Source organism: Cyrtonyx montezumae, unplaced genomic scaffold (assembly GCF_038088225.1).
Source record: "Cyrtonyx montezumae isolate F1298 unplaced genomic scaffold, pur_monq_1.0 scaffold_16, whole genome shotgun sequence".
In the NCBI taxonomy this organism is placed as follows: domain Eukaryota; kingdom Metazoa; phylum Chordata; class Aves; order Galliformes; family Odontophoridae; genus Cyrtonyx; species Cyrtonyx montezumae.
In genome coordinates, this window is record NW_027071892.1 from 13,610,011 (window position 1) to 13,629,772 (window position 19,762).

Sequence of the window (19,762 nt, forward strand, 5' to 3'; positions counted from 1 at the left end):
ATGACTTAAAGGCTATAGGGTTTCGGGATGTCCTCGCTTTGCCTTCATGGAGCCATGTTCAGGTGCCCAGTGTACTGTTACTGGGCTTGTGGAGCTGGAGCTGCAGGGAGGCTGCGAGCCAGTGCTGTTGGTGACATGACTTTCCCAAAACAAGTGTTCTGAGATTTCCCCTTTGTTGGGTGGGGCAGGGAGCCCTGGAGAGCACAGCTTCTGGTCCTAAAGAAATCCTTACTCAGCAAACTGTACCTGAGCAGCACTGCAGGAACCTGAGGTGAAGCACCCGGCTGGGAGTTCCTCTTTGATAGGAAGGAGGGAGTTGCAGTTCTATCCTTCTGATGGAGAAATGGTAGCAAGGGTTGGTGAGGAGGGGTATCGGTGTGCGTTACAGATATTTTCCTTCTTCTGTCTGCAAAAGCATTTCAGTAACATCTGCAGATACCGTTGCACAGTGAGATCACATATTTACCAAATACTAGATGTAAATTATTTGGGGGGGGGTTCTGAACTGAGTCTTGCCAGTATGTTTCTTGTAATATTCAGTGCAATTACTACTCACTTTTTTGACTGGGGCAGCAAGTCCTGCTTACGATGTCGAGTAGCCAGGCTGAGTATTACTATTGTTTGCAGCATTGCTCATTTCTAAGCAAAGAAATAGCATAAATCACCTCAGCTCTGCCTTCTGCTTTGCCTTGGGCTGTAGCCGTGCCCGCTTCAGCCATTTCTGAGTATTCAGCACTGAGCTGATGGGGGAGGTTTAACGTAGTGTGTCGGGGCAGGAAATTAATACAGGGGGGAGGGAGCTGGAGGGAAGGCAGTGCTGCTCCTCGGCTTGGGTGTTGCTGGGAGGTTGTAAAGAGAAGTGCAGAAAGGTGTTCAGCAGAGCTGCCCAGCACCCAGGAAGGTTCGCAAGGGCCCATAGGGGCAGTGGTGTGTGCAGGTGCAATGGCTGTGTGCCGTGTCCATGTCCTGAAGGACGTTTGTCCTCAGTGACTGCTTCAGTCAGGAGGGTAAGCAGCACTTCGGTCTTAGCTGTGACTAACAGAAGATTACTGCCAGTGGCCGGCAGGGCCAGCTGACAGGGAGGCAGAAGGCCGGTTTAGGAATGGAGGGAAGCCCCAGTCCAAATGAAGCGTTCGGTCGCCTTCCCAATGTGCCCCGCAGCAGCCTCAGCCTCTCGTGCCTTTGGGGGCTGCGTTCCCAGCGTCCTGCTGCTGTGACACACTGACAGGGCCGCCCTGCCTGTGCCTCCCTGTCCCTGCAGCAGTGGCAGCACCCAGGGCCTTGCTCCGGGCTGCACTCCCCGAGTGTCCACGCGCAGGGCTTCCCCTGGGGGTTGGGCTGGAGGAGTGCCCTGTGAATGTCTTTCATGGAGTTTTGAACGTGGGTGGCAGCCAGGCTGCGGGGCGGCCTGCCTCCCTGCACAGGGCGGCGTGCGCAGCTGGCAGCGTGTCTCCTGGTGGGCACTGTGCCCGTCCCGACAGCCCCAGAGCACGCAGGACTTGGCAGGTCCCTGCTGAGCCCCTCCGGTGCCTTTACTCCCTGTAGGCCTGAGTCTGCCTCGCAGGCCTGAGTGCTGTAAAGAACGGGGTTGTAAGGCACTTGAATGCGGGAGGAATGGCTAATCCCAAGGAGCACCCTCAGTGTGTCTTTCTTCGGTTGTTTTTCCCATCCTGTATTTAGCTGTCGGCCTTGTGAGCTTTGCTGCTCTGTGTTAGACAAGGAATTTTCTGGGCTGAGATTTCCATGCAAATTCCAGCCCGCGGAAGCTGTCAGCTGTGTGGTAGGGCAGTTCTGCCCGCTGCTGCTATCAGTGCTGTTTTCGTCCTGCTGTACCTCCCCGGTCTCTCTCTTGCAGGAGCTCTAGAATAAGTGTTTCCATGACTTTCCACGAGGCCATGTTCTTTTTCAGATTTTATTTTCACTTTCACCTAGCTACCAATCCGTACTGTAGCGTGATACGCAGGCTCTGCTATGAATCAGATAGTACCATTGGTTTCACACCACTTAGCCAAGCTGGTTGGTTGTCTTCTTTCTCTCCCTTAGCCCTTATGTAGTAATCTTTTTCAGTTCTGGAGGGATTTGAGGTTGCGGTTTTTAGTTCTGTTGCATTAGAGAGAAGTAGAAGAAGCTGATGTTGGTATGGGTGGTTTGTTGAGGACTGGCCATCAAAGCAGTTGGTAATACATGTGACAGTAACTGCACAAGATAAACACCAGGGGCAAAAATACAAAGAAGAAAACAGACACTTAACAAAAGGCCAAACCCCACACTATTAGCACAGCCATCCCTGTTTATAGCCACTGAAAATCTGACCTGCAACCTTTATCGTTTCAGATTAGCGTTAATTACAGATCCTGTTTGGCAGCAGGTGCTAGGAGATGACACAAGCATGGCAATTTAACTCTTTTGTGTGCTGCTTCAGATGGAAAGTTTACAGCATGCTGAAAAACGTCATTCCTTCAACTACATGCTGGACTGTATTGTAACTACAGTGTTGTAAAAATCCAGAGATTTAAACTGTTTCTTGAATTCTTTATGATCCTATTATTCAAAGCACCACCTTTTTTTGTGTGTTCTGTTTTGATCCGTTGTGTGATACCAAGTAGCCACAGGAACTGCATATAACTTTCATTGTGGCAAACAAAGCAAAACAGGCACAGACTTTGAAATGTTGGATGACATTTTGTTTTTGTTGCACGTAATTTTCAGTCAGGCTGGTTTATTCCAACAGCTGAAATAAGCACGGCAGATCTGAGAGCTGTTCCATGATTGCTGGGTCTCTTTTCTTTGTCTGTGGTGCTGGAGGTGTCTTAATTACTGTTTGTTTTTGTAAATTTTAAGGGTTAGTCATTCTTTCATGCTGGATGACTGTGTCTACCATACATTTTCACAAGAACTTGTTGGAGTTGGCTCCTGATAGGAGATTTTGAAGCCTACTGCTTTGACCCATCGTTAATCTTCAGGCTGAAGTATTCTCATATGTCATGGCCACCTCTTAATCTGTTTATATGGAGATAGGAGAGTTTTTGAAGATACCTTTAATGTGGACATCTTAGTTGATATATCTGTCTCTCTGCAACTTTGGTTTGCCGGGTAAACGAAAATAGTCTCCAGATCCTTTTGACAGAAGAGGTGGTGACTAAAACCTGGATTTGAAATCCTGGCTCTGTGCAAGCAATGGCAGACCTCCCACTGACTTTAACAAGGCCAGGATTTTGCTCTCGCTTCTGTTACTGTCATTCAGAAGTCCCTGGTAGTTTATGTACATCCACAGAGCCAAAAGAGTGTTTCTGGGAACTGGGGATGTGATGTTTTTTCCAGTCACCACTCTCATTCTGTGAGACTGTTGTTCCGTTTTGGGGAGGGCCAGGGCGTGGTTTTCATGGTTTGAAGGTTGATTTGGATCATGGAAACCCTGCCAAGCGCAGCAGTAGATCGTTACAAGGAGAGTGTGATGGCTTTATTTTGGGGGTTTTGCTTGGGTTGGACCTTTTGGCTCTGTCATTTAACTTCTCTGCAGGCAATCTGCCTCTCTCATCCTTCTGCTTCTTTACCTGTCTCATTTACAATGCATACCTGTGTGAAGCTGTCTTCCTGTTTGCTGAGGCATAGATGATGCAGTAGACAAATCACTAGTAGAACTGAGGAACCATCATTTCAGTGCTTACCATTTTGAGCAAACGGTTGCCACCTACTCAACACAATTGTAAACTAAATTTAGATGCTGTGTAGCACACTTTTCCCACTCTGTACCATATTCTGTTGCACGGCTGTGACCACCATGCCTGTTACTCTCAGCACAACTCTGTGCCCAGCACCCCACAGCCCGTCTATGGCGGTACCCCAGCCCAGCAGTGCTCCTGCTGCCTGCCTCGTGCTCCTGCCCTGCCTGCTGGCACTGGGCTGCTCAGGTTTCCTCATGTTCAGTGTCCCTCCAGCCTCAGTGTCCTTGCCTTTTGTGTTGGTTTTCTTTGCACTGAGACCCTAGGTGCTCCTTCCTCCAACCTCACTTTGCCCCCCGGACTTTTCAAAGGGGCTCAGAGTGCAGTTGGGTGGATCAGAGAGGAGCAGTGTACCTCTGGCCATCCACAAAGAAAAGCAAAGGCTGGATATAGTTTGCAAGTAGTAGTTCTCCTGGACCTAACAACAATGCATGGGAGCTCTTGTAAGCAAGTCTCAAGTGGCTGCAAGAAGCAAGTAGGACTGAGATTACTGCTTTCTAGGCTGATACTCAGATGCAGGGTATCTGAAGGGCTGAGTACTTGACATCCAGAGGACTCTGAAGACAACAATTTGTGAACTAGAGAATGTGTTACGAACTAACCGAATGCCTTCACTGTTAGCTTTCAGCTTAAGCACAGTGGTCAACACATACAGAACAGCATGTTGAAAGGGGCAGTCTGCAAGAACAAACACTGATTAGAGTTCCTATATAAGTTCATTGTGATATATGTGAAAACCGAGTTGCTTAAAACTTCAGAATGACATGAATGGGAAATTATTTTATCTTGGGGGAAAAAGAGAACTGTTTCAGAGTGGTGAACTTGAGTAAACAGTCTGTGCAATAAATGGTTGCATGATGCACAATTAAGATAAAAGAGGATCATTATGCTAACATTTTATATGGGTTTGGCTTCATTCAAAAGTAGGGGTATATAGTTATCTGTCTTCAGTCCTGAACTATGTTAATGTATCTCAGTACCTACCTCATCGTATTTTATAGGTGGCAAAAGTGGAATATGTTAGAAAAAAGCCAAAATTAAAAGAAGTTCTGGTGAGATTAGAAGAGCATATGGAATGCACCTGTACATCAACAAATACTAATTCAGATTATAGAGAAGAAGAAACTGGTACGTTTTCCTTTTATTTTTGCATTAATGCTTATTTCATATAGAACTTGTTTTTATTTTAGTAAAGAATGTAAAGCAAACCTTGCTTCCAGTGAACTCAGTAGAGAAGCCCCCAGCTACTTCTCTGGGTGTCAGAGATGCAAAATGAGGAACAGTTTGTGCTGGAGGAAAAGTTTGGACTTGAAGTTTAAATTCTGTCCATTCTCATTAGGTTAGACTTGAAATCTGTGTGCTTCTGTGAAATAAAAGTAAATGCCCAATATTGCACAGGTCTTGCTTAATGAAGTTAAAGGTTGTCCTCTCGCAACTTATTGGTGAACTGTTGCCCCATTTCTTTAGGCTTTGTGGAGATGTAGTTAAGGCTGAGATTTACTTGACCTTGGGGAAAATATTCATGAAACGAACATAAAGCACTTAGGAATAAATTTTAGATTCAGAAGTAGTGAGTTTTGAAACAACAGTGCCTGTTCCTGTTGATTTCTTGCTTACACATAGTCAAGAATTCATTGGTCGATGCTGGGTTAAATGTGTGCTTGCCCTCTCAAGACAAAACTTAAATAATGATGGGGAAGGACATGTGGGAAAAATATTTTCAATGCGACTTTCATAAAGTGCCTAAAATTACTAGCTCAGATCCTCTTCCTAGGTGCAATGCAGGACTTGTAACATTCAGAACAACTGCAGAAGTTCACTTTCACCTCTTCCAGGAGCTTAGAGGGTACAGGAGATTCAGCCCCAAAATTAGAGTCAGTGAAGAGCAGGTCAGTGTAGGAGGAAAGTGATGGTGGGATTCATAGGACTGCCTCTATCTAGCATGCAGACATTAAACCTGGCCTAAGTGAATGTCTGCTGCAGTTGCTTTGTACAGAACAGAATTAGAATTTGTAGGAAAGCAAAGGTAGGCCTCTGTTGTGATTTCTGTTGGACATCGATTTATAATCCAGGCAGAATGTTCTAGCTCAAACAAGGCTGAGTTATGAGTAGTCAAAAGCCCATTTTAAATGGTTATTTTTGTGTATGTATGGTTTAATATTTTTTTCTGTCTTGCATATGGAAAAAAAAATGTTCTGTTAGATCAATTATGTGTGAAAAATGGGGTAGACATTTAACGGAAGAGTACGGTTTTCTAGGATTTAATAACTGATAGGAATAAAATTTGTACCAGCAAGTGGATGGTGAGCTGAAAATAGCTTAACTGAGCTGAAAGCGTGTGTTGAATACAGCATGGTAACAGTAATTATAGATGGATCTTGGAAATGACGTATGCAATGTCAACTTCGTTTATTATTTCTTTACTTTTGTGTAATTACTCTATAAACGGAATGTGAAATCAGACGTTTTGAAGTTACTACTTTTATGCAAAGGATAATGAGATTTCTTTGAAATGTAAACGGTTTGAGTATTTATTGCTTCAGTGTTCAACGAAATGCGTTACCTTGGGGCTTTTGACCAGCCCTGCCCTTATGTTAACAGGAAGGCCTAGGGAATCAGGTAAAAAACGGAAACGAAAAAAGTTAAAACCAACATAAAACCTACTGGAACTATTTGATATTCAGGTAGGACCTATATGCTGAACACCCTAATAGCACAAGTACTGGAAAACTTAATCAAATACCATCACTTCAACTTAATCACTGTTCAAAATCTTGACACTTGCTACCTCAAGGCTGCAAAGAGATTAGATTTGATTGGCTTTGATAATTCTACCTGCTGGTATTTTTCCTTTAAGCTCCACATCACCATCAGCATCTTACATTCTTGAGCTACTTCCTTTTCTTGCCTTTTTTTTTCCCCATTTTTATTTTTTTTAGAGGGTGCTAATACTTCAGCTTCTGAAATCTCAAGTTCCATTGCCTCTGCTTTCGTTTTGTTATTATTGATTTCTGAGGTCGAACATCACGTAATAATGCATGAATGAATTGCCAGGTATACAAATCGTTGTGTTCCCATCGTTGTCTGTAAAACATCCAGTGTGTGTACGTAGTAAATATTATTCTTTGCATGGCCATCAAACCCTTGTTTTGGCATGAACTGGGATTGATTGTACATGCCCCCGAGGACGAGGACGCTTAGAAATGCCACTTTTGTGTTGCGAGGCCCTGTGTTACTTACACCACAAAATTAAGATTTTTTTTGTTTGCTCTGTTCAGTCTCAGTAGGATGATAACAGCCAGCCATCAAAATTCATGAGTTTTTCAGCATAGTGAAAAACAAACACCTTCTCAATGCAAAAATGCCTGAAATCTGTTGGCCAGCATATTAGCAGCATATGATGATGCGATATTCCAAATTAAATACGGCGTTTTCATTTCTTAATGACTTGAAATTATGTAAATTGCAGCCCTTGCATTTGGTTGGAGTGTTTGGAGTGGGAAGGATTTGGATTTTGCAGTGTATGTGCCCAACGCCCGTATGACGGTGAATTGAATTTCGAGCACCTCTTCTTGCACATGAACTCCCAACAGCAGTTTTCATTTATACCGGTGTGTCTTTTCTAAAAAATGCTAAACTTGATATCCTGTTTCAGATTAACAGGTATTTGTTGGGAGTAGTATGATAGAAGCAAAGATTTTCTAAAATTCAACTTTAAAAGTGCGCATGTAAACTCAATCAGAGCAGCATTTAGAGCCTCTTGCCCCAGGTTAGTGACTCTTCATGCAGAACAGCTTATTTTTTTTTTATTCTTTTTATTTTTAAATCATCTGCTTAGAGGATAGGACCTTTGATTCTAATCATAGAGTTATTGTATCTTTTTTCTCTCCTGCAGATGTAAGGTGAAAATAAGCTAGAAAAAAAAACTTCTCTCTGGGACATGGATGTACATGGTTTGTTACATTCCTGAACCTACTATGTATGGTGCTTATTGACTGTATACTTTATTTGTTCTCCTGTGTGGAAAAAAAAAAAACAAACTGGCTCAAAAGAACACTTAATGAGAACAAAGAGACAATGTACATTTGTTTAATGTGACATCAAAGCAAGTATTGTAGCACTCTGTGAAACAATAGGAAGCTTCCCTATCCAAAAAAGAAAAAAAACAACAAAAAAAAAGAAAAAAAGAAAAGAAAAAAAGACAGTTGAATGAATGAATGGAGGATACCAAAAGTACCCAAAAACATGGCAAAAATCAGAGTGAATAGTGGATTTCTGTCAGAGCAGTCAACGGTGCTTTACGTCAAGAAATGTGCCTGCGTTCTTGATGAAGATGGATGGACACTGATGGACTTCAGGCACAAAAAAAGCAGGAATGTATGAAACGATCAAATGCCACGCAAACACTATAGAACAATACATCCTTGCTTGGTGGTGTTTTCAAAGTCTATACAAAAAAAAAAAAAGAAAACCTTCTGGGGAGCCTTAAGTGGATTTTTTTTTTTTTTACACCATAAAGTGATTATTAAGTTTTCTTTTTACTCTTTGCCTAGCTTTTTATTATCTCTTGGACTACATTTGCCAATAACACATATGAAAGACTGGTATAACAGAACACAAAACATTGCGGTGTTTCTCCTAGTGAGATGCAAACTAATGAGATGTATTAAAATAAAAATGGTATACCTATGCATAATTTTCTAGACGTTTCTTGGTTTATGTTCCCCAACCTCCCCCGTAATTTAAAGCATTACGTAAAAAGAAACAAAGAGGAAAAAAAAGAGAGACGTGCGTAAACAAATCATAGGATATCCATGCAAAAATCCTTTTTTTTTCCTTTAAGACTTATGCCAGTTGCCTACTAGTGATATTGTGTTAGCAATTGTCATTCTTATCAATATACAGATACTTTTATTTCACATGTTGGAGCTGTGTGAAATGTACAAGTTCTTGTATCTGCATTGTACAATGTCATGGTGGCATGGGAACTACCTTGCTGCAAATATTTGAACAGAACCTAAAATTCTTTATTTTTGGTAAAATGTTATGCTTTATGTGTATTCAACAGAAATATGTGTTTTTGTAAAGGTGAAGTTTGTATTTTTATCTAAAAATTAACAGTTTTATATACCTGAGAAAGCCTGCTATGTTTTCTTGAACCAAAAAAAAAAAAAAAAAAGAAAGAAAAAGAAAAAAAGAAAAAAAAAAAAGCATTTTGTGGTCATATTTTTGTAGTAGACTAGCCCAAATAACATCAAAATCTATTTTAACTATAGCGGGGCAGATAGTCTGGCACAAACTCCTGTATTTTCAGAGTGCCAAAGGATTACGTGCAGAGCTCCCCATGGATTGCAGTGGGAGCCACATGGCTCAGTGCTGCTTTACTGCTTTGGAAATGTAGGGCTGTGCCAGATGTGACACGGCTGCTCGCCAGGCCAGAATCGCTGCCCCACCCCAGTAGTTTGGGTTATGTACCCTTCGTTTTATTTGGGTTATCTCATTGGATATGTAAAATGAACTACTGGATTCTTTTCTTTGTGAAACATGGGCAAAGAGATGAAAGGGTTTCCTCCTCTTTAGTTTGGAATGACGAAAGAGTTTGTCTTAGGACAGTGTTCCCACTCAAATAAAAAAATACCTTCAAGTGTGAGTGAACTGCAGAACCTTAACGAAAGAGAGACTTTTAGCCTTTCCATTTCTTTACAAGTAGTACAGACATCCCCCCCTCCCCCCGTTCCCGAAGCTACGTCCAGTTTCAACCAAACAAAGCAATGTTAGCTATCAGGCATTATTGTTTTCAGATGCTAATGCAGAGATAGAGTTAGTCACCGTTCTATTTTGTGGTCATTTTCCCAGTGTGTTTGTTGAGCACCAAAACTGGAAATACATTTTAACTAAGATTGTCTGTGCTTGTTTTCCACTAAGTGTACTGTTCACAATGTTATGCACATGAATGTATGTGTCTGCGTTTAAAGAAGTGTATAAAATGTAATTTATATATTTATGTTTCAGTGGGATGCCAATAATGTTGCTCCGTTCCTTTTTTCTTTCTTTCTTTCTTTTTGTCTAAAAGATATCTAATGAAAAAGAAATCGTATATCCATTAAAATCGTGTAGATGAAAAGCATTACGTGACCCACTCAGACACTGTGCAGGTATGAAAGGATGTCGAAGTCACTTAAGTGGAATAATTTGAGAGTCCTATGGTCGCACTGGCGTAAGAGGTTGCACTGAAACCAGTGGGCCAGATTCCCTGGAGTAACTGTTGTGTATAATGGAGCTCTGCTGATTTACACCACCAGCGAGTCTGGCCTGTGTTAAGTTCTTGGGAAGAAAGTAAGCTAAGAGGCATGCATTTTGCTGGTGCCAGCAAATAAACACGTTATGCCAAATTCAGCAAACCAGGAGAGAATGAAGACTGAATGGAGTCTTTTCCAGTAGTCGTTTGTTTGAGACTTGTAGTGTCGAGTTCATTTTGTTACCAGGAACGAAACGCACATGAGCCTTTGCTCTCAAGCACAATGTTTATATGGCATGCAGCAGATAACACAAAAATCTCAGGGCTATGTTCTCAGCTAGTATAAATTGGCAAATGTTTTTGACTTCAGCCGCCCCTAAGCTAATTTACATCAGATGAGGATCCAGTCCATGGCTTTAAAGCGAGGAGCAGTGTCGTGCCATTCGTGCCATTCGCTGTCGTCCAGCTGAGACCTGGAGCCTTGTGAGCATCACAGGCTGTGCTGCTGGGCCTTCTGTGAGCTGGCAGATACAGCCAGAAGGAGCAGTAACCTTAAAGGTTGTGACACAGGAGACATTAATTCAAAGTTAAGTTGGACATTTCAAGGGCCATATCCTCAGCTGGTGTAAATCACCGTTGCTCTGTTGCCTGCAATGGAGCGGTACCAGCTTACACCACTTGAGGGGCTGGTCCCTCATTCTTGCTCATCCCTTTCACTCGTCGGTCCTGCAGGGATCTCAGATTGTCGTGTACTGTTAATGTAATCCTGTGTTCTCTAATACTTAAGCACAATAAGTGAATATGAGAATGAGTGTCAGACTTAACTTTGAATGTCCGAGCTCTGAAATGGTTTGTTTCACCATTGTGGCTGTAAATTAAACAGTTCTCTGTGCATCTGTGAATGCCGTGTCATACCTTCTTCCACTGTCTGTTGGAGTTGGACTCCGCCTGGGCTTCGGAAGTGCAGCGTTTGGAGTGACAGCGGGAAGGGTGTGAGCAGTTGGAGCTGCCACATATGTGATTGATAAGTGCTGTTTGTGGGGTGGGGTGCCAGTAGGGTGCTTCAGGAAGGACCCGGAGGTGGTAGTTGTTGGAAGTGGCGTTCCCGTGCAGCGCTTCCGTACCTTGTTGTTTTTGTCCTTGCAAAACTAGCTGGAGGACAAAATGTTCTTCAGTTACATTCTGCAGTCGCTTCACCTGTCCAGAGATTCAGAAGTTGTTGGTGTGATGTTACCCTTTTTGCAGTCTTTTCTGATCAGAAAGCTTGCGTGGAGGGAAGTGTCTGAACACACCTCCGTGGCACCGTATGGTGCGTGGTTGCTGATTCTCTAGGCAATTCGTTGCATTTAATCCTGTGCTTCAACTTTTGGAGCTGCCCTTCAGTTGTTGGTACTGAGTGAAATCAAGGATTATGTGCCAGGTTTCTGCCGTCTTTCGTCCTACTTGGCATCTGCTTTGTTAGCACGTAGTGACTGCAGGCAGTTGCTCCTCTCCAGTCCTGGAGGTTCTTAGGCAGCTCCAGATCTTCTGTGTCTTTGAGCTTAGTGCTTTTATTCTACTTGGAACAGCATCTCACATCTCGTCCCTCCAGTGGGCTGCAGCATTCCAGCTATGGGATTCTCTTGGCTGTCCTCCTCAGGTCCATATTCCCCTTCTGTGAGCTGTTTTCCAGCTATTCTCTGCCTGACTTTCCCATCTCTCTGTTTCTCACACTCAGAAACAGTTTTCTCTTCCTAGTTTCTTCCTCATCATGTATCTCTCTGCTCTCCTCCTGCCTAGGAGAACAGTCTTTGATCTGTTTATCTTGAAATCAATTGCTTTATCCAGACATATGCCCTGAGATCCTGTCTCCCAGGCTTACAAGCTCATGATGTACCACACACGTGAAAAACATCAGCTCTTACATAGACACGTTTGTGGAGAGAAGAAGATTCATCTTTGTGTTTGGAAAAATAGTGGTGAAGGGGCTCCCTCAGAAGCTCTGTCCCATTGCAGTAACAGTGTAACTCCAGAACAGTGGTGGTGAAGCTATTCACAACGTCTGACGGCTTAATTAAACTCAGTGTCCCCAATTATAATTCAATTTGAAAGTGCACCCAAAAGCAAAGACGAAATTGCAAAGCTACCTCAGATTTGCATACTCATATTTTAGTGTGAAGTGGAGGAAATGATGTTTATAAGCCCCTTCCATGGCTCTGAAAGCCTTACTCTGTTTTGATCTGGCCCTCTCTTGGGCTTGTTTTCTTGGTGTTTCTAACTCCACTGCTTCTCAAAAAGCAGATCTCCAAAGTTGAAACCCATGAGGTTCTCACTTATGTGTGCTTTAATTTCAGGTAGAAGAGAAAAGCTTGCCTTATATAGGCTCAATTAATATATATTCAAATTCAAATAATTACTGTGTGTTTTCCCACATTTTAATAGAAGGTATTACTCATGTCACAGCTTTCCTATGCTGCTCTTTGCTGTAGTGTCTCTCTGTGGCACAGCCTTGAACGGCTTTGTACTCATATCCCACTGAAATAAAGAACTATTGTTATCCCATTTTAGGAGAAACCGAGGCATGGAGACGTGACTGTGCAAGGTCACACAGCAAGGCTATGGCCGAACCAGGGATAGGAGTCAGATCTGAGTGCTCATCCAGTGCCCTAAATCACACGACCATCTTTCCTTTCCAAGAATGAATCCTTGCACCCTTAGAGATAAATACTGAAAAGATTGAGGGTAAGTCATTTTGCCTAATTATTGTGCATTGGATACATGATCAAAAAGCTGCCATATCGAAGAATGTAGTGACTGATGAAAATCCAGCTCTCTGCCCATGCAGTTCTGCAGCCTTTCATGTTATCATGAGCTAGTCATTTCCTGCATTGCTGTGGAGCCAACCTTGTGTGACTTTGCAATGAGAATTATGCACACAGAGCAAATTAAGGGTCCGAATTTATGGGAATTTGTGAAAATTCAGCGGACAATTTTTCATTGTCTTTCCCCTCACTTCATTGTCATTCCTTCCTTTTATGGTGTGGGTAACGTTTCCCAAGGGAGCTGTTTTTATCATAGGCCCAATCCTGAATTCTTTTCCCAGGCCCTAACGTGGAAAAGCACTTTAAGAGGTGCTTGTGTTTACCCTTCTTCAAACCAGTGCCTGAGCCTGTGACTTGGGAGAAATATCCCACTGTCTTCAGGCAAATGGAGCAGAGTTGGTGTCCATTACCCTTTTTTCTGACACGGGATTCCAGTTGTAAGACAGGGGTCTTCTTGTCCTTAGAGTGTCGGCGTACACTGTTGATACCCCCCAATGTGAAGTAACAAGACTAGAACATGCTGCTAGATTCCCCCTCTTCTGCTCCTGTGCAGGTTGCCATTTTGCCTTGAAAAATTGCTTTTCTGGCAGGAGCGGGTTTGGGTCTGCAGTTACTAATGCCAGTGATTCCCATTTCAGATGGTGTACCTCAGAGAGCATAATTTGAAAACTCACCGTTATATCCATAACAGACACATTTGAGATGGGAAAAAAAGAACGAGTTAAAATTCCATGTGAAATATGGCACTTTTTATTTAGAAAAAGAATTAGAAAAGGAAGTGAACAAGATCAGAAGACTGATCACTCCTTTTTTAGTCCTGGAATGTCACCTATCAGTCATTCTAATTATTTGCTGCATCAGGCCAAATTATGTGCTGAAGTAGCTCGAAATCACCGCAACACATAAAAGTTATGGTTGGTTCTCGTTGAACTGCTACCTATTATTACGGCATATGACTGTAAGGTGGGGCCTGCAATCACAGCAGTAAATTGAAGAACGAGTCATAGGTTAAGTAGTGTTTTCCTTGGATATTGTCTCTAAGTTTGTTGTCTGTATGCTAGTTTCTCGAGTGCTGTTTGATGAGCTGTTCAGTTAGGTGTGAAGTCAGGAGTACGTAGTTCCCAGCCTGAGAGCTGCACGCTCATCTTTCCAGGATCACAGCTATTTTCGGCCTCTGTAAACCACCTTTGACCATCCGTAATGAAGGCATCTGTTTTACTGCCCATCTTTCTAACCGAGAGTGGCTGCTAAGATCAGGTGTGCGAATAACAGAAGCAGAGATGCAGATGGATCCGTAGCACTTGAAATCCTCTGGAAATAATAATAATAAAAAAAAAGTCTTGAGAGCAATCAGAAATTATCAGGAAAAAAAAAAACCCAAACACATTTTAGACAGTTGAAAAGCCCGCCCCAGTTTATTTGGCAGGTGAAAAATGAATCCAGGAAATCTACTGTATGTGATGATCATTCAGCAGCGGAGTAGGTGTTGATGGAAAATGTTTATGCTTAAATCTTTCAGCAGTTAATGATCATCTTTACAGACCATAATACCCAAATACTTCACTTATCGATACATCAGGGCTTGGATGGACTTTGAGTCATATGAAAATGGGACACTCCTCAGGCCAATGGTAGCAGCGTGTTCTAGTAACTGATCAACCAATTACGTAACTACCTTGCAGAAATAGATGCAACTCCATTGACTTCACTGGGAAATGACAGTTACCTGAGAACTGACCCGAAACTCTCGACATGGAGCAGATAATGGTTTCATATTTTGCTGTTTAGTGTTGTTGTAAAAATAGACTCGTTTCCTGGAGCAGTTAAAACAAGAAAATATGGAAGAGCAATTTCCCACAGAGATTCATCCACCCTGGAATCTGCTGAGGTCCCCGGATGCGAACATGTGCTGATAGAAAACATAAAACAGCAATTTTGTTTAGGGAAGCCTCTGACCTGTCAAAAATGCAAAGCATTCATTACCAGACTTTTCCTTGGCAATTAGCGGGTAGAATTACAGAAATTGCTTTGTTTGCTCACGAGGGGAGAAGCAGGACATAAATTCAAGATATCCCCTGTTTGACCACAAGTAAGAAGACTCTTTTCAGAGGGTCTGTGGGTAAAGTGCTGAGTGACCTCAGCTCCCTTTGGGGATGGACTCAAACTTGTAGACCTCACTGGAGTGTCCAGAGCACTCCAAAGTTGCTGGATGCCCCTGACTGTGATTTTTTTTCAGCAGTCTCAGGGATTTGGGCATCTGATCTTATTTCTTTTCTTGAAGACTTGCAGTAAAGTGGTTCCAAAATCTGTCTTTTTTTTTTTTTTTTTTTTTTTGTAGAGGCTAATTTTGAGCCAGGGAAGCTGTGTTAAATGTTGCCTTCCTTCCCTAGCTAGTTATGCACCTCAGCTTTGCTTTCTGCTGTTCAGTGAAAGTATTTTCCAGCAGTGACTTTTCAAGCAGCTGTCCCATGCTCCGTTCGCTGCTGGAACCAGCCTGACATTTCACGTGGGACATCCTCCTTATTTCCAGCCATGCTTCACCTTTTCCTTTGCACCCTGCTGAAGACCAGGGGAGTTCTAAGAGAGCAGATACTCTACCCTGAGCTCTGCTCTACTAGAGCCTGGTGCCCAGCCATGCCTGCTGTGTGGGACCAGGAAGGTGGGAAGAGATGCTGCAACACTTCAAGGAAGCCAAGATATGCCTTCTCATCCTCCACTCATCCTATCTGAAGATGCGTTCTCCCCGGCTGCCACCTAGCCCTGCAGTTTCCCTCTTCTCTTGCCCAGAGAGCTGGTGTTTCCCTGATGCTAACAAATTGGTTGAGGAGAGGGGTTCAGTAGGATTCCCATAGAAACTGGGGGCTCATGACCTTGGAAAGGATGACTTGTCTTTGTCCAGAGTCACCCACAGTGAAATGAGCTGCTCAGAGGCTTCACTGGAGCCAGGCAGCAACTCAAATATGTCTTCAGGATCTGAATTCTCCCTTAACTGCAGTGGGTTTCCACAGCAAAAGTGACAAAAGATGGTAGAACAGGGGTGTGTGAGTCCCACAGCTCGTGTATTTTACTGGTGGCCACAAATGCAGCTTCTAAGTCACGATGTCACTGTGCAGGGATATCTCTTTCTCTTCTGTGCACTTCAGAATGGTTCACCTAGCAGCTTATATCCACTGGTTGTGAAGAGCCTCTTGGCCAACCCACACTGTTGTGCTACATCTGCCAATCTGATGGGGGCTGGGGACCTCTCAGCTTGGGTTAGCAAGTGCAAATGTTTCCCATTATCTCCCTGCATTCCCCTTAGTTGTGATTCAACAAGATGCTCAGTGGTAAAGCTGAACTTGAAGCACATGAGATGTCTCTTTGAAGTTACTCATGCTTCAAGTTAGGCATGATCTGAGCGGGCTTGCTTGCCGAGGCCCTGAGGAACCTCTTGCACATTGCCTGGAGTGATGCTAGTTTCAGCAGCAGGTTGCAACCTCTCAGAAAATTATTCCATAGCACTGAGAGAAATCAGAAATATTTAACTGTTCAGTGGCTTTCTAGCAGAAAACTGCTCGAGTAGAAAGCCCTTAGCAACAGCTGCCTTCTGTGGGCCTCTGAGGGCTCTTCCTTCCTTATTTTCTTCAGTGTGTTTCTTTTCTACGGCAGGAGAAAAAAAAAATCTTAAAACAGTTCCTTGAAAAGGTGGGAAATTAAGCTGATCATATCATCCTGATTCCTTTATCTTGCTTAATGAAGGAGAAGTTTGCCAGTAGTGATCTGGTATTTCCTAAAACAAGCATACATGAAGAACACTTTGAGCAACTTCAAAAGAGTTTGTAGGCTAGATCAGGAAAAGATAAAATCAGAAGTGGAAACTTCTAATACACTTTATAGCTCATTACTTACAGGAAATACGTTGTCGTATAGGATACTAATGAATTTTGCAGGGTGAAGTTTTGAAAAGAAAAAAACAAGGTACCTTCTGTATCTTAGATGAAGGGTCTCAGGTCTTTAAGTAGGGTAGCCATGCAGTGGATGTGTAACACTATTCACTGGAAAGATTCTGCCCCTAGGAAAAAGCTTTTGAAAGTTGTAAATGTGTACAGGGTTGAATTTCTGTAGGATCTTCCTGGACTAGCTGCTGAAATGTGATAAAGGGAATGGTAGAAGTCTGTGTTGCTTTCAGCTGTCTTGTTCTACACCACAGAAAGCAGAATGCTGCATTGCATGCTTCCAGCTGCAGGGAGGACAGCAGGATCACATCTGTATTTGTAGGGATGAACACGGTTACGTTGTGCTGATGTTCTCTATCAACGAAGATAGGGAAGTCAGGGAAGAAGCACGGATACTCAGATGTAATGTATCCGTGACACTTGCCTGAAAAAATAATATATGCCAGATTCTTAACTAACTCAACTGAAGAAGTAATACAGAAATCCTGCTTCTGGACAAGGGGCTGAATCCCGACCTAATGGTTTCACTGCTAGTGAGCTGATGGTCCTCTAGGCCTTAGAGGTATTGTGGAACAAAAATATTTTTATCTTTACAAAGCACCCAGAGTTCCTATGGATGATAAATTGTCCCCTAGTGTAAACAAGCCTCTCACTGGTGACCAGAGAGCTGAGGGGTTGTAGCCCTGGCTCACCTCACGGTTTCAGGTGCAGATATGCTGCCACAGCTTGAGCTTTTGTATCTTTTCTTAAATACAGCAAGATATTTAAATGTGAGCTTAGTTGCTCTTTCTGTCCTTAGACACTCAGATGCCTCTAGACTTGTGGCCGCTGGAAGGCTCCTATCAAAAATCAGGAGACATATGCCCTTGTGAAAATTTCTGCTCATCTTTGAAAGTGAGATTTGGGCCCTTAAGTCATGGAGATGCTTTTGCAAATATCCTGCCTGTCCTCCTGTTTCTCTGCAGACCAACCTGCTTGGCCTGAACTGGAAGTATAAATAATGAACAGCTGAAGGACAGTCCGATTGCTTCCTTTTGAGCCTTTCCCTTACGGAGTGCTTGAGGTCACATAGCTATGACCTTAAGGACCTGCCTTCTGGAGCCTTTTTTAAGATGCTGACAAACCCCTCATTTTAACGAGCCAGGCTGAAGGAGAATATTCTTGCTGGGATACAAGATGGCTCTGTCCATGTGCTGCCCAGGGACGAAGGGCTGGAAAACTGTGTGGTAGAAGAGACTATTAATGTGATTTTCCACAACTTTTTTTGCAGCTGCATTTTTGAGGAGAGAGAGAGATGGCTAGGCTTGCAGTAACATGTTGTGTCGTCCTAAGCGCTACAGCCACCATCTGTTTCCAGCCCACGACTTGAAAGAAAACTGAGCGGTAATCTCGGAATTCACATGAGCATTTTACACGTGTGAACCCTTCCCAACCTTTGTCTAATAACGAGGGGAGTGCATGGTGCTAAGGTTTGTATTTTTCCTGCCTGTATTAGTGTTTATTTGTATGTCTCTTTCTGTATATTTTATTTTTTTTTCCACAGTCCCATAAAAAAAATAATTATATATATATATATATATCTGGAAGGAAAATCAGACCAATTCCACAGTCAAAAGAAACATAACGAAGGTGAAATCCCAGCTCCTTTGACCTTGCCAGCAAAATTCTCCAGGAGGAGGTCCGTTTAACATGCATCACTGTGTCTTAGTTACTTGCTGATTAAAGGAAAGAAAGACATTAGAAAGTGAAGAGGCAGGTTGCCCAACTGCCCTTTCCCTGCAGAAACAGAACTGCTGGAATAGCTGGACACGTGCATTTTAAACCTGCACCATCAGATAGGATGGTAATGGTAGGTTGGATTTTAATGAAAACAAATTCTTCTGCTAATCTTGGCTCCGGGCTGGCCCTCCGTGGGATTAAGGATACCACCTGCTGTGCCAAAGAGGGCTCAGGTTTGAGGCTGCTGGTGGGTGGGACGAACACAGACCTCAGAGTGGCTGGTGAGAGATCACAGTCTGTCCTCTTGCAGTGCCCTCAGGAAAGGCAAAGATGATTTAGTTGATGGAAATTGTGCTCCTCTTCAGCCTGCAAAGCGAGGCTAACGTCATTAAGGATTTCTTTTTGACTGTTCAGCGAACCCAAGGGCTGCTGTTTCTCTGGACCTCCTCTCGCCTTGGACCCAATTTGCTCTCCTGCTCCTAACACAGCCAAACCAGCTGAGTGACTCCTGCACTCCTCCAGCCTTAGGAATGATGGCTTCCTTCATCTCAACAAGACTGCAGAGCAGCTTAAGGATGAAAGGGCTTCTCATTTCATATATCCCAGTGCTGCTAGAACTGTAAATCTTTGTCGAACTGGGTTTATAGCAAGCTGCTACTGCAAGCAAGTGAAATACGTTTTGTGTTGTCACATGTATGGTCAAACTGTTTAAAAAGTTGCCAAACACAGAACTGAGCTCCTGATGGAAAACCAATACAATCTCTTTTCATTTTATTGATAAATAATAAACAACTCTCAGTCAAAGGGACTTATTTTGACATGTGCTGCCTGTTGAGTGATCGATCCTCAGTATCAGGGTGGGTCAGGAAGCCAAAGATTGCTGCCAGCTGTTGCTGGGTCCAGCAGACATGGCACGATGTTTCATCAAGACAGGGTTTGTAGGCTCAGTAGAGCTGGGGGCAGGTTAATGAGACAGAACCAAACAGTCCCTTTTCTTAGCACTTCTTGTTGTTCTGGCTGTGTCTGTTAAGGTAGCAAGGGTTCATCCACTCAGCTCATCTATTCGGTCCCTTTCTCCCCATTAGAGGCCGCATCCAGCGGCCGTATCCATACTGACTTGTATCTTCCAACTTGCAGTTTGATCAGGTATGATTGGTGGTGAGTCTTCAGGATCTCGGAAGCTCACCCAGTCTGTTTTGATGCTTCATTGTGGTTGATGAGCTAAAAAGGAGACATTAGAAACTCTTCAAGCTGATGGGACAGTCTTGTGGATTTCTGTATCATTTTCTTACAGAATGAAGCGGCCTTATTTTTCTCTTTTATCCAGACTAATTGGTTATGGTCAAG

General features: G+C 43.1%; 1 protein-coding gene across 7 annotated transcripts in view; it reads left to right on the forward strand.

Moving 5' to 3' along the window:
• Positions 1 to 19,292, forward strand: part of PDGFA (platelet derived growth factor subunit A) — a 32,732-nt gene extending 13,440 nt beyond the window's left edge. Inside the window, exons 5-8 of one of the 7 annotated variants that reach the window (XR_010621977.1) lie at positions 4,724 to 4,850; positions 12,508 to 12,681; positions 17,967 to 18,165; positions 18,830 to 19,292. Coding sequence is in view for 4 of the 7 variants with exons in the window: in XM_065732969.1 (XP_065589041.1) it covers positions 4,724 to 4,850; positions 12,508 to 12,641 (261 nt within the window). In the remaining 3 variants the exon portion in view is untranslated. Of the gene's footprint in view, positions 1 to 4,723; positions 4,851 to 6,323; positions 6,407 to 7,377; positions 7,492 to 7,617; positions 7,764 to 12,507; positions 12,682 to 17,966 lie in introns of those variants that run through there. The other 6 variants (XR_010621978.1, XR_010621979.1, XM_065732969.1 and 3 more) reach the window with 6 other exon arrangements.
• Positions 19,293 to 19,762: the final 470 nt, after the last annotated feature.